The 13,878-nt window shown below is 39.6% G+C and overlaps 1 protein-coding gene across 1 annotated transcript; it reads left to right on the forward strand.

Moving 5' to 3' along the window:
* Nucleotides 1–523: 523 nt before the first annotated feature.
* On the forward strand, nucleotides 524–8,337 carry ubac1 (UBA domain containing 1). The gene is made up of 10 exons (XM_051422787.1): nucleotides 524–961; nucleotides 1,949–2,069; nucleotides 2,158–2,231; nucleotides 2,382–2,489; nucleotides 2,651–2,753; nucleotides 3,025–3,133; nucleotides 3,356–3,644; nucleotides 4,101–4,187; nucleotides 4,645–4,783; nucleotides 5,882–8,337. Exons 1-10 carry the CDS (start codon nucleotides 824–826, stop codon nucleotides 5,995–5,997), a joined length of 1,284 nt encoding a protein of 427 aa, XP_051278747.1. The 5' UTR covers nucleotides 524–823; the 3' UTR covers nucleotides 5,998–8,337.
* Nucleotides 8,338–13,878: the final 5,541 nt, after the last annotated feature.

Genomic DNA, 13,878 nt, shown 5'->3' on the forward strand with positions numbered 1-13,878 from the left:
CGGGCCCTCCTCAACATATGGCTTCAAGGTCAGATAAAAATATGAGGACCTCTACCTTAAAGCCCATATTTGTCCATTTTACTTGCAAAGGGGCCAAAAATCTCTGGTTCCTAAGTCATAGTTGTGAGGATTTTCTCCTTATCTCTTTTTTATATGTGTAAACTGAATATCTGTGGGTTTCGGATTGTTGCTGGGATCAAACAAGCCATTTCAACACATTTTCTTTGGCTTTAGGACATTTTTTTAAAATAATCCTTCACTGTTTTCTGACATTTTTGGGGTGAAAGAATAATTATAAATTAATAGATAATGGTCTTTATTGTGTTTGTTGATATTTAGGTTGGCTTTGCCTGGATGGTAAATCATCCTTTCTTATGGCAAGTTGAGGGGTTTTTTTTCCCGGTAAGTGTGTTTTTAAAGCTGGCGTGTGCTTTCAACAGTCTGGCTGATTTTTATCCACGGAATAACCTGTGACTCAAAAGAACTACGGCTCCCATGATGCACCGGCAGTAGCACCGTAGGAGTTCAGAGTTCAAACATTACAGTAAAAATAGGGTACTCGCTGGCTGGCTGCCTGTGTGTTCGCTGGGAATAACATACAACTTGGTGGAAATAATCGGTGGCCACCGCACCGAAAACATACAGAGGAAACCGAAAATGGCCCTCAGCTAATCGGCGCCTGCTGTTGCCCTGTTGTCGGCGGATTTACAGAACGACGGCTAGCTGGGTGCTAACGTTAGCACGCTAGCTTGCCAGGAGCACATAGCAACTGCTGCTAGCTAACGTCACTGGACTGGTACTCTTTACTCTCAAGGCTGCAGCTATGTTCGTCCAGGAGGAGAAGATATTCGCCGGGAAAGTGTTGAAAATACATATCTGCACCATGGACGGCACGGAGTGGTTGGAGGAGGTCACGGAAGACACCACTGTTGAGAAACTGAAGGAGAAGTGTTTGAAACATGTAGGTTTTAGGGGTTGTTTGTGTCTCCCTGGTTGCTTTTTTTTTTTGTGCTGTCACTCCTCTGCCTGGGGTGTTTGCACTCCACCGTACCCTCTGTGTAAACTGTCAGTGTCAGTGTCACTGGCTTTGTATTTATAGCAACTGGGTAGACTTTGCTATTTATAATTTAGCAGGTTGGCTATCCCTCTTAAGCTAGCTACCAGTCCGACTCTGCCCCTTTTCTGTTTTCCTTGTGTCTCGCCGTAGAGGCATTCTGCTTTCCTGGCTGTCTATTATTACACAGCTCATCTTACTTGTCCTTCTATGGCCTATAGCATAAACAGTTCTTTCTCATGACAACATGGGGAATGTAGTTTCGGTGGCATATTTTGTGTGACATCAACATATGGACACCACATCATGATAAAAGCTTGAATTTAATATTAGATTCCAGGATTTTATGAACAGTTACTTTTATAGGCTTTGTGCCAAAACATCTAGTTGATTAATTGCATCTTAAAGTAATAGTTTAGTTTATAAGACATCATAAGATAAAATATTGAAAACTCTCACAGTGGAGAATGATCTTTAGTGTGATATTTGAATAGAGTATCACTATTGTTGCAGATGACCTTTCTGTCAATCAACTAATTGACAACTAATTAATCGACCTATTGTTTCAGCTCTAGTTGACTGACAGAAAATCAGTCAACAACAATTCTGATAATTGATTAATCATGTAGGCTATTTATTAAGTAAAAAATGCCAGAAATACCCAGGGTATCGGCTTATTTCATGTGAGAATTTGCTACTTGTCAGTTTTATTTATTTATTTTTTATTTAATTGAATACTTGCACTGCTGTTCAGACAAAAAACACAATTTGAAGAAGTCACTTTTGTCAATGATTACATGATGATGATGATGATGATGATGAAAAGAACCGACAGCTGCATCCCACCTTACACTGTTTATTTTTATGAAACTTTACATTGTGCTTGGTTTATAGTACGTGCATGGAAGTCTAGAAGACCCCAAAACACTTACCCACCATAAACTCATACATGCTGCTACAGAGAGAGTCCTCACCGACACTAAAACTGTCGCTGATGAAAATCTCAAAGATAAAGGTATGTAATACCCTATTTGATACGTTTTGGGATAATGACAGTCTTACACTATTTTCTGTGAACTGACCATGTTTCATATATGTTGTAGACGTATTGCTGCTCATAAAGAAAAGACCACCACCAACCCCTCCAAAGATGGCAGACGTTAGTTCAGATGAAAAGGTAAGCTTAATCACATTTTGGTGTCATTAAAACAAAACAAACCATCCTTATGTTTAAATAAAATTTTGCACAACCGGCATCAGGAATGTGGTGTTTTTATTTCGCCTGTTTTTAATCATCTTTCTCTGTTGTTTATCCTGGTCGTCGCAGAAGAAACAAGATAACAAGGCTCCAGACAAGGAAGCAATTCTGAAAGCTACCGCCAACATGTCCACACGCCATACTGACCGCACTGTTACCCAGCATAATATTAGAGATGTAAGGACTTGGTGGAATTAATTTACCTTATGGGATGTAAAGAAAACATTACATCTAAAATGCAGATTCTGTAAATAAGAATGTTTCTTCCAGTTTTGAACATGCAAAATTGTGTTTTGCTGTTTTTTTGTTGCATTTATGTGTACGTGTTTGTGTTCCAGTTTCAGACAGAGCTAAGAAAAATCCTGGTCTCTCTTATTGAAGTCGCTCAGAAGCTTCTTGCCTTGAACCCTGATGCTGTTGAACTCTTCAAAAAGGCCAATGGTAAAGCTTACAGTCCCTTAAAACTACGTACTAGTCTATATCAATAATCCTACAGTCACTATTGTAAAACTCTGACAGGTATAAGATGTTTTTTTTGTTTTTGCTATCTAGGTCAATGAAGTAAACCTCATTCAAAGTATTTGTTTTACATATCTTTTACATGTATTTTGTGTTTGAAGTGTTGTTGTAGGAAAAATTGATTACGATGATGACATTTCACACACATTGCCCAGCCCTTAGTTTCTGCCCTCGGATCTCTTTTTGTTTGTAGCGATGTTGGATGAAGATGAAGAGGATCGGGTGGATGAAACAGCCCTTCAGCAGCTCACTGAGATGGGTTTCCCTGAGAGCAGAGCTATCAAAGCTCTTAGATTGAACCAGTAAGTCTGAATTGTTTTAATAACAATTCACTCACCACATGAGTGAAACTATTTGTAATATGTCAGCATTTATCTATTATCATATCAGCTCTGGAAGTTGAGAGTGTGTTCAAATGAATCACTGTCCTGTTGCAGAGGACAATTCTTATTCTTTGTGTAGCTCAACTATGGTATAATCATCCTAGCAATCTTTTTTTCTCACATCGTCCTGTCTTTCTGCAGCATGTCGGTGACCCAGGCAATGGAGTGGCTTATCGAGCATGTAGATGATCCCTCTGTAGACGCACCAATACCAGGCCAGGACTCTTCTGGGGCAGCGGGAGCCACAGCTGCTGCCACACCAGGCCCCTCAGCCTCAGCCTCAGCCTCAGCCTCAGCCTCAGCCTCCGGTCCAAACCTTCTCCGCAGTCTCTCAAGCCAGTCAAGCACAGACGAGAGCAGCAGACAGGATGAGCTCACAGAGATCTTCAAGAGGATCCGCAGGAAACGGGAGTTCAGACCGGACTCAAGAGTGAGTGGCTTTATCCAGTGGGAGCCTTCATACAGTACTTTGACTATTACATACATTTATAAGAACTCATCTTGGAGCTCACATCCTGCTAGGCCTTTGTGTATATTGGACCCTTGTGTCAGTGTGTGTCAGTGGCTTTAGTTGTAGAGTTTTATATTACTCTGCATGTGTTCACAGTCCTCTCATTTCCATAATCGTAGATCTTGATGTACCTCAATTTCCTGAGGAACACTGCTCCCCAGTATCTCCAGAAACAGAAAATTGATTAAAACCCCGTCTTCCAACAAAACACTTCCACTGTAGTTGCCATTTGTTCCCAGCTACTTCTTCCACCACAAATGAACTGTCTTTCTCCCAAGACAGCTGCCAGGCTCTGTAGGACTCTGACTGTGTATGTTGTTGCAATTAGACTGAGAAGACAAACTAAACTCGCTGTCTTTTTCTTGGTTTCTGCAGGCTGTCATTGCATTGATGGAGATGGGGTTTGATGAAAAGGAAGTAATTGATGCTCTGAGGGTGAATAACAACCAACAGGATGCTGCGGTAGGTTTATGTTTGCAAGCAGAGATGCTACTGAAAAAATACATGATTTAAGAAATGGTTTTCTATTTTGGCCAACTGTTAGTGCTGCTACTGAATTATCAGATTGGAAAGCCCTTTAAGGCAAATTTGTGATTTTTGGGCTATATAAATCATATTGACTTGACTTGATATTGATACTGTCTTTCACCTTCAAGCTATGCTGCTTACAGCAATTTATACAGATCATGTTTGGCCAATTGCTACCACTGTCACTAAATCAATTCTAGACTAAACAATATGGACCTACTTTATTGTTTTTAAGAGTAATAATCCAAATTAACTGCTCTGCTATGGTTTAAAAAAAAATTTGGACACTGTTTTGTAGCTGGTCCTGCACTCTAACCTCCATAAAGATATTGATGTATGTTCAAAACCAGAAAGGGAAGTGGGTTTCACACTGTGTCTCTCCGTCCTGCAGTGTGAGTGGCTGCTGGGAGACAGGAAACCTTCTCCAGAAGATATGGACAAAGGCATCGATACCAACAGCCCGCTGTTCCAGGCCATTCTGGAGAATCCAGTGGTCCAGTTGGGCCTAACCAACCCCAAGACTCTGCTAGGTACAGTCTAGTCGCATAAAGTAGAAAGGCCAGGATCATAGACAAGAAAAACCAGCACGGTCACAACTGTCTTTCACATTTTTGCCTATTTTGTGTGGTTGTGCACAGCTACACTCTCATTCTGTAGCAGACCTAGCTGAGGCAGGCTGACGGGAAAAAAGAAACTAATTTAGTAAATGCAATGAACTTTACAGATTGCATACACCGATTAGCCACAACATTATGACCACTGAGAGGTAAATTGAATAAGACTGATTATCTGGTTATCATGGCACCTGTCAGTTGGTGGGATATATTAGGCAGCAATTGAACATTTTTTCTTCAAATTGTGATGGCTAGATGACTGGATCAGAGCATCTCCAAAACTGCAGCTCTTGTGGGGTGTTCCCGGTCTGCAGTGGTCAGTACCTTTTTAAAAGTGGTCCAAGGAAGGAAAAGCGGTTAACCAGAGACAGGGTCATGGGTGGCCAAGGCTCAATGATGTGCATGTGAAGCGAAGGAAAACCAGGGTGCCCAGGTGGTCATAATGTTATGGCTGATCAGTGTATATTTAACTCTGTGACATCTGAGGGCACTTTCATACCTGTAGTACAGTTCATTTGGTCCAGACCAAGGGACCATAACCATACATTGTTGTATTGTAGTTCTGGTCTGATCTGTGTTCACTCCGGCTTTTTACAAACAAATCTAGAGAAGATAGCATGAATAAGTAACTGATTATGAGCATCATCAGTCAACACTGTAACTAGACTTCTTGTATCATAAATGGTGATGAGCAGATAGACACAGGGCCAAAAAGAGAGGCCTTTTGGATTGTAATATTCGCTATGTTGCACTTTATTTTTTTTTACCTCCATTTTTTGTGGTCTGTACCAGTTTGATTGACAGCCTAAACAACAGCCAAACGTACCACAGTTGGTTTGAACTGAAGTAAACAGGTGAGGTGGAAAGTACCCTGAGAGTGTGGCCTCAGTACAAATAAAGTATCTCAACAGAATAGGAGAGACAATGTTTTTAGATGTAATTCAAAAGACTTTTTAAAGGCTGCTGGTTATGTTGAATATATTTCTTACCCTTGTGCCCTGTGTTTGTGTGCAGCATTTGAAGACATGTTGGAGAATCCTCTGAACAGCACCCAATGGATGAATGACCCTGAGACTGGCCCTGTCATGCTCCAAATATCCAGAATCTTCCAGACCCTCAATCGCACATAGAGCCTCCCGGTGACCCCCTGTGTGACTGTGGCAGCTTGTGTGTATGTTTGACCATATTGGGATATGTGTGTGTGTGTGTGTGTGTGTGGGTGGGTGGGTGTGTGTGTGTGGGTGTGTGTGTGTGGGTGTGGGTGGGTGGGTGGCAGAGACACAAGTATTGTTTTTGCCTTGTAAAGACAAAGCCGGAGGAGTCAAAGTATGAATTAAGATGTTCTACATATAACTATTTATAACAGTACAGTAAATACACTTATACAAAACAAATGTTAACATAAACATTATTACAGTAAAAAAATGAGATTTAGTATGTTGTTTTTACATTTTAATGAGAACAATTTATAGTTATGGACAGACATGATTTATTTTATATAATTTCTCCATGCGCAAAAATGACATCAAGCATCAATTTAATGTTTACACTTCAAAGAAAAGAAAGTTTTGTATGTTTTGCAATATTTAAATATCAATTACAGTTGTGTCTGTCATCTGTCATCAGTGGTGAATGTGTGGAAGACTTCCGTCAGTATCATGTTTTGTTTTTCTTTTCCCTTTGTCTTGTCTTTATCAAAAAAAACTGCTTGTAATTGAGAGGCTGGTGGTCAAAGTTGAGTGTTTAGCTAATTGAAAATTCGGCTTTCAGACACATTACCTCTCTCTCATTCATGCCTGTGAGGTCACTGTAAGTCACCCGCCTCTCAGTTTAAAGAGGAGAACATTTGTCCTTGAGTGTCTTCAAGAATATTTATTTGACTTTCTTGCCTTTTAGACGAAAGCTGTACACTAAACTGTTTGTCTAAGTTATGTTTTTACAAGAAAATTATATATTAGGCCTGTGTGTTACTTGTCAATGTGCTATTGAATGTCATGTTGCGCTCATTTAGCACTTGTTCACCTCCTATGAATATCACTCACTGCAGCACTGAGGAAGTTAAAAGGGTTCTTGTTTTGTCTCAAAAGGCTGTACTGGGATGTTAAATGAAGCTGAGCCTAATCAAAAGGGGTTTCCTTTGAACCCTTTAATTTGAGTGATGAAGATGCAAGCTCACTTCTTGCTGCGAAGGTGCAAGCATCTTCATACATTTTAAGAGATAATGGAATTTGAGATGCAACCAGTGTTGGTCTTTTGGTTTACTTTTTTCTTTTGAGAGCAATGAACATTTATGCTGTCAAACCAAACCAAAATGTCACTATATAACCTGCCTTGTCTTTAGATGTACCCATTGAAAAAATACCCCGTATTTCTGTGCAATAGCAAGGACTTCTGTTGACCTGTAAAGAATTATATTTGGTTTGAGTGTTAGAGATGTGTGAACTGCAATGGGTAGTGTGTTACACAATATTAGCCTTTGCATTGAGTACTTAAATTCTCCAGCTACAAGAAGGTGAGCGTAGCCTCTCCCGGTTGTGCCGAGAGTTAAAATGGAGGGTGGTGTGTTTTGCCAAGCTTTTGAGTGTTTTTATTCAATATTTTAAAAATGTGGTATTGATGTGACTTTCTGCTCAGGGAGGCTGAGATTGTTTTTCTAAACCTGTCGTCATGGCAAACCTCTGCTCACCCCCTTCTAGTCTGGCATTTGAAAATGGCTTTAACTAATCTGTCTAGAACTTTACTTATGAATAGAGCACCACAAGACATGGTTTCGTAAATGCAATATTTGAAAATATTTAAATGTTTTTAGAGAGAAGTGTCTGTTTGAACTCTGTATTATTACATTATTTATATCAAAGCCAAACTAGTAACTTGTTTTTATTTATAACATTTTTAGCAAACCTCAAAGCTAATCTACAAATGTGAAAAAAAAAAAAATGATTCAAATGTTGTTTTTACAAACCATTATAGAAATGTGCTCATGGACTGGTAGGTCACAGTGTGGTTTAAAGTAGTGCAACATGCTTGAATGAAGGAGGATTTCTACATGTCTCTGGAAACCTCTCAGCACACTTTCTGCACTGCAGTGGACCTTCATCATGGCCACGGTGACCAGCTGTCCCACCACCTCCATGCTTTGCATTGGCACACATACAAAGCTGTCCTGTTACATCTCGAAACAAACATTGGGAGATACATGTACATGTAAAGAAAATAGGTCCACAGAAAATGCAGACATCTTGTCTTTGCAAATGGTCAACAGGAACTGAAAAGAACAAAATGAACTATATTGCTTAGGGACACTGAAGAATTGTTGGAGTCACAGGTTATTATTTTCACTCAGCTTTCATGCAGGACTGTCCCAGATTAACAACCTATGCAATATACTCTCACAGTCTGTTCACTCAAACAGCCTCATGTCGACTGGCATCTAAATCACTATTGCATTAAAGTTATTTTTTGTGGCTGTATTCTCTGGATTCTGTGTTTTTCTTTAAATGAATGATGGGTAAACTATCAGCAAGGACAGGTTCCACGTTTAGAGGGAGGTCATTTTGAAGCCCACAAAGACTCCCAGGAGACATTTCGACATGTCACATAGCTTAGGTGTAAATTACAAAATGAATAATGGTGGAATTCTGCATAGCTGCTTCATTTTCAGCACCTTACATTTCCTACAGTGTCAAAATGTGTGTGTGTGTGTGTTTGCACATGTGCATAGCTTTACAAATACTTTCTTTATTTTTAAATCTTGAGCGAGCACTCAGCAACCATGGGTTCCTCTGAGCAGCTGTGTAAGACTGTAAATTATAAAGTTATTGATGGCCACAATGCAGCAGAAAACCTGCAGGAAGATTTAGCAGACTGCAGAGTTTTACTACCCAGCAATGCTTGCACAAACAAGACCTTCATGGAAGAGTCAGTAGAAGAAAACCTTACTTGCATCAGAAAATTCAACATCAGAAGTATGCATTACTACATTTACAGGACCCTGATGCGTTTTGGGAAAAGTTCTGTGAACTGATGAAGGTAAAATAGAACTCGATCAGCAAAGTTAGATTTTGACAAAAAAAGGTGCACCATTTCATGAAAAAAACACCTTTACAACTGCTAGGTGTGGAGCTATGAGGCTGTGGGGTTGTGTGGAAAGAAAAACTAAATACCATCAAATTCTGGAAGCTAACATTGCACCATCTTGAAAAAAGCTGAAGCTGAAAAGAGGATTGTTGACACCCTGAAATCCACCACAGATGCAAGCTGGAGGTTTTGGAATGACCCTTACAGTCCCCTGACTTAAATATCTTTCAAAATCTGTGAGTGGATCTTAAAAGAGCTGTGCATACAAGATGGCCCAAGAATTTTGCAGAGCTAAAAGTATTTTGCAAGGAAATAAATCCCAAATACAAGAATTGATAGACTGGCTACAAACAGCATTTACAAGCTATGACAGAGAGTGTACTGACAGTGTAGGGCGCCCACTTTTGCCACAGTGATGTATTTATTTATTTTCAGTTTATGACATAAAACATAACTATGCATGAATGTTTGCTGAAAATATTATATTTTATGTTCCATATCCTTGAAAGGCAGTGTTTAAATCTTCAATATGTATTATTTATCTGTTATTTGTCTGTTATTTATTATATTATTGTAGACTCTTCACTATTTTCACTCTCTGAGCCAGCTGAAATAGCAGTTAACATCACCGTGGCAACCTCTGACTGGGCCATACAGCTGGTTATTAGAGCAGTTTGAAGTTTCAAGTCGTATCTGCTCATTCATACTTTCAGAAAGCAACTTAATTTTATACATATGTGATTTATTCAACTTTTCAGCCCCATTCATACTAATTAATTGATTGATTTTTCCCATCTTCTCCAGCTCTTCTTACTTATCATCATCTTACTTCTCATGTGATATGCTATAAAAAGACCTTGCACTCAGAAGTTTCTCTCAACTACACCTTTCTTGTTTTCACAATTTTCTTGCTGCCCTGTATGGTGCCACTGTGTCCAATGAGCATAATAAATACATATTTGTTTATGTATGCATATTCTATTTTGACACTGCCACACACATTGCCACACACAAGTATTACACACAATAACAAACAAACAAAATGGGGCATTCGAAGGGTAGCTTCCTCGCCACGTTAAATTTACTTGGACTCCACGGTCCTGTCACTTGACGATAGAGGATCTTTAGAAATTAGTTGCATTGAACTGAGGTGGACTGAACTCAGGTCGGGGTTTTCCTTGTGCATAGCTGAGCCTCTCATATCTGACCTGGAGGGCAGTGTGACTTTTAAGCAGCTCGCGATACTCAGAATTTATGTTACCGTGTCTCTTGCCGAGATCAGTGTATTCCTGTTGCAGGTGGTGTAGAGCCTTTGTGCTCACATGCAGGGCAGTTTTCTGCTCATTGAGCCTGATCTCAGTGTCACTGATGTGTCTCAGTTGAAAGTTTGACTCTGCCAGCTGTTGTCCCTGAAGCCTGGAGTAGCTGTCCTCTGCTTTCTGTAGAACCACGGCAAGTTTCTGCCTTTCCTCCAGAGTTTCAATCTGTTTGGTCAAAGCTTCTTTGAGCTCGACACACTGATTCTCACACGTTGCCCTTAGTTTTTCAAGAGCAGAGGAAATTTGATCCACTCTCTGCTGCAACTCAGAGTTCTTTGTCTTTTCCTGTTTTAGGCTGTCTTCCAGTTCTGGCTGTGTTCTCCTGCTCTCTGACTGTTGTGCTTTGAGTCCTTCTACCATGCACTGGAGCTGAGCAATGGTACATTTATTCTCAGAGATGGTTTCATTTTTCTTTGACATTGTCTCTTCATGGCGCTCAGAGAGGGAGCGGTGTTTGGATTTCATTCTGTCATTTTCTGTCTCCATGGCCTTGAATTTAACTGTGATGTCTGCGTTCGCCATCCTCAATGTCTGCATGTCGTACATCAGCCGCTCTGAGGACGCAGATGCTTCTCTCAGCTGGTTACTGAGTATTGTTAGAGGATCGACTGCAGCCTGCTTTTGGAAAACCATCTGCTCGAAGTGCCTCTTCTCATTTTTGAGAGATGACCTTAGATATTTCTCTGTGGTCAGACTCTTTTCTAAAGCCAGTGTCCTCTCAGAAAGCTCTTCCTTTTGCAATTGTATCTTTTTACAAGCCCTCGACAACCGAGCCTTCTCTATCTTAATGGCTTTTTCAAGTCTGCAGTTAGCTTCCCTGTTTTCCAGAAACTTTTTTTGATCAAGCTGCCACTTGTTTAGGGCAACATCCAATTCACGTTGCAGACTTTTGCTCTCCAAATCCAGTTGCTGGTTTTGTTGAGTCAGGCGGTCTGCTTCCTTTTGCTGCTGGGAGACATCTGCCTCATAGTCCCTCCGGAGTTTACAGGTTTTTTTTCTCTCTTCTTCAAGGTCTGAGGTCCACTGGTTAACTGTCTCCTGCAGTGAGGAAACAGTGTTGTCCTTGTCTTCAATATCACTGAGACGATCCTGAATATTTAAGTGCAGGGATTGAATTTTGCTGTCTTTCTTTACATTTTCTTCCAGCTGCTCAGTTAAACGTTCCTTCAGTGCATTTATTTCAGCACAAGTCACCCTCTCATGCTCTTCATGTTGACGAGAGGATGCCTCCAGATCATTTTGGAACTTCCCACACAGCTTCTTGTTCTCTTCAAGCTCAGCTGTCATTTTATCGATTGTGGCTTTGAGCTTTGCTTTTTCCCGCTGGAGCTCCTTCTGTGACTTCTTGAGATCAGCCACTTGTACCTTCATGAGCTTCATTTCAACACTCAGGATGTCCTTTTCAGCTTGCTCCTTCTGCAGAGTCTTTGCAAGAGCGTCTTTTTCTTTTTGTTCCAGCTCAAGAGCCTCTTTCTTTTGAGCTTTAACTCCTTTTTCCTTTTTTAAGGCCTCTGCAAGAGCAGCTTTAGCTCTTTCCTTCTTCTTCAAGGCCTCTTCAAGGGCAGATTTAGCTCTTTTTTCCTTTTTCAAGGCCTCTTCTAGAGCAGCTTTATCTCTTCTCACCTCATTTAGAGCTTCCTGAAGACCAGCAGATTTCTCAGATCTCTCAGATTCCTCTGTCTGTGAAACATAAAACATTATTAGTTTGTTGTCCATGTGCAGTAACTGAACAATGTGTGTAACAAGAAGATGATCAGGAGGTTATCCACTATGTTTATATCATGTTTATTTTACTCAGATGCTTGTGCAGCTGTACAAAATTAGCAAAATTATGGGATAATAATCATGAAATTAAATTGTGTTCAATAATATATGGTGAACATCACCAAAGATCCAATGCATTAAATCTGTTTCATCAACAAGTCTAGATTGGGTAACACTCTCTATCAGTCTGCATTTTTACAACCTTCAGTGTGCCTTTGGTTTACATTTATTTCAGCACAGCATTAAAATAAAATAAAAATCTGCACCGATGTGTGCGTAAGCATGTGTTTATGCCGTACCTCTTCGTGGGGACTGTTGCAGTCTTCTACTCTGCTAGAGGAGTTCTTCTGAACTTCCTCAATGATGCTCTCCTGAGGTTGCTCTTCAAGGTCCTGAACCTCATCCAAGGTGTCCTCCTCAATTTTCTCTTCAACCTCCTCAATTTTCTCTTCAATCTCCTCAATCTCCTCTTTAATATCATCAATCTCCTCTTCATCAGAAAGGTTCTCAACAACACGAATCCTTTGGGACCACACAGATTCCAGGACAGGCATGGAGAAAGGTGATCTGTCTTTGTCCATTTTATTGTCCTGAAGAAGTGACTGCACCTTCCTGGTAGTTTGGCTTCAATGTAGCTTGGATAAGTGTACCAATAGTGTCTGTGTGTATCTAACAAGTAGTGTGCAGGACAATGGAGTGACATTATAATAAGGGCATTCTGTTGACACGTTCTACATTCCATTTTTTGGGGATTGTATTGCCTTGAATTGATAGCGACAGCTGAAGAGTGACAGGAAAGGGGGAGAAAGAGAGGGGATGACACGCAGCAAAGGGCGACAGGTGTCTGGGCTGCTGCAGCTCTACCAGGTGAGCTATCTGGGTGCCCTCTACATTCCACCTCAAAAGGCCATTTCACCCAAATAATAAAAAAGTATTCTTTACCTCTCCTCGTTGTTTAATATGGCCATGCGTATAGTTTTGTTGTTATTTGGCTGGTTACATAAAATCCTAAATGACTAGATACCAAAATCAGGTGTGTGAATATGTAATAACTCAACACAATGTAATAAATATATAATACCACATTACTCGACAAAAACAATTTTGACTTCATTATGTAATTACACCTACATTTTGTAACAATCTGCCACATTTAGTAATAAACAGCATGAGTGCAATATGTAATACATTTCCCCGTCTTTTGTAATAATTTATTATACAAAATACATTATACAATATATTACACAATGTGGCCGTTGCACTTGATGAAAATGTATATACTGCTTTATGTGATAAATGGATTTCTTTATCTGTATGCATGTTATATTTAAAAAAAATTACCTAAATTAAACTTCCCAAAAATGAATTGGACTCCTATGACCTGTGGTGATCCCCTTGGCGTTATATTTTACTCTGATCTTAATCTTAATAGCCACATGAAAGCAGTAACAAGATCAGCTTGTTGTCATCTTACAAATCCAACCAAACTTAGGGACCTCATGTCAAGTGCCAACTGCACATTGGATAGTAGAAGTATTCCCATCTGTGGCTTGATTTTCTGATGTATATTTTATTATTATTATTATTTTATTATTATTATTATTATTATTATTATTATTATCACAAGTATTATTATTGTTGTTGTTGTTATTTTTATTGATATTATTATTCTATTGCTGTTATGTCTATATGACTATAGCAACTCAATGTCTTCAGATTGGCAGACCACATTATAATTTACATTCTGAGTATTGTAATTTTATTTCAGTCACAGACTTTTATCAGTGGTCATTCAACACCATTATTAAAGTTATTAACAGCTATTTTGTTTGTTGATTGCATAGAAATTAA

This window comes from Dicentrarchus labrax, unplaced genomic scaffold, assembly GCF_905237075.1.
Source record: "Dicentrarchus labrax unplaced genomic scaffold, dlabrax2021, whole genome shotgun sequence".
Taxonomy (NCBI): domain Eukaryota; kingdom Metazoa; phylum Chordata; class Actinopteri; family Moronidae; genus Dicentrarchus; species Dicentrarchus labrax.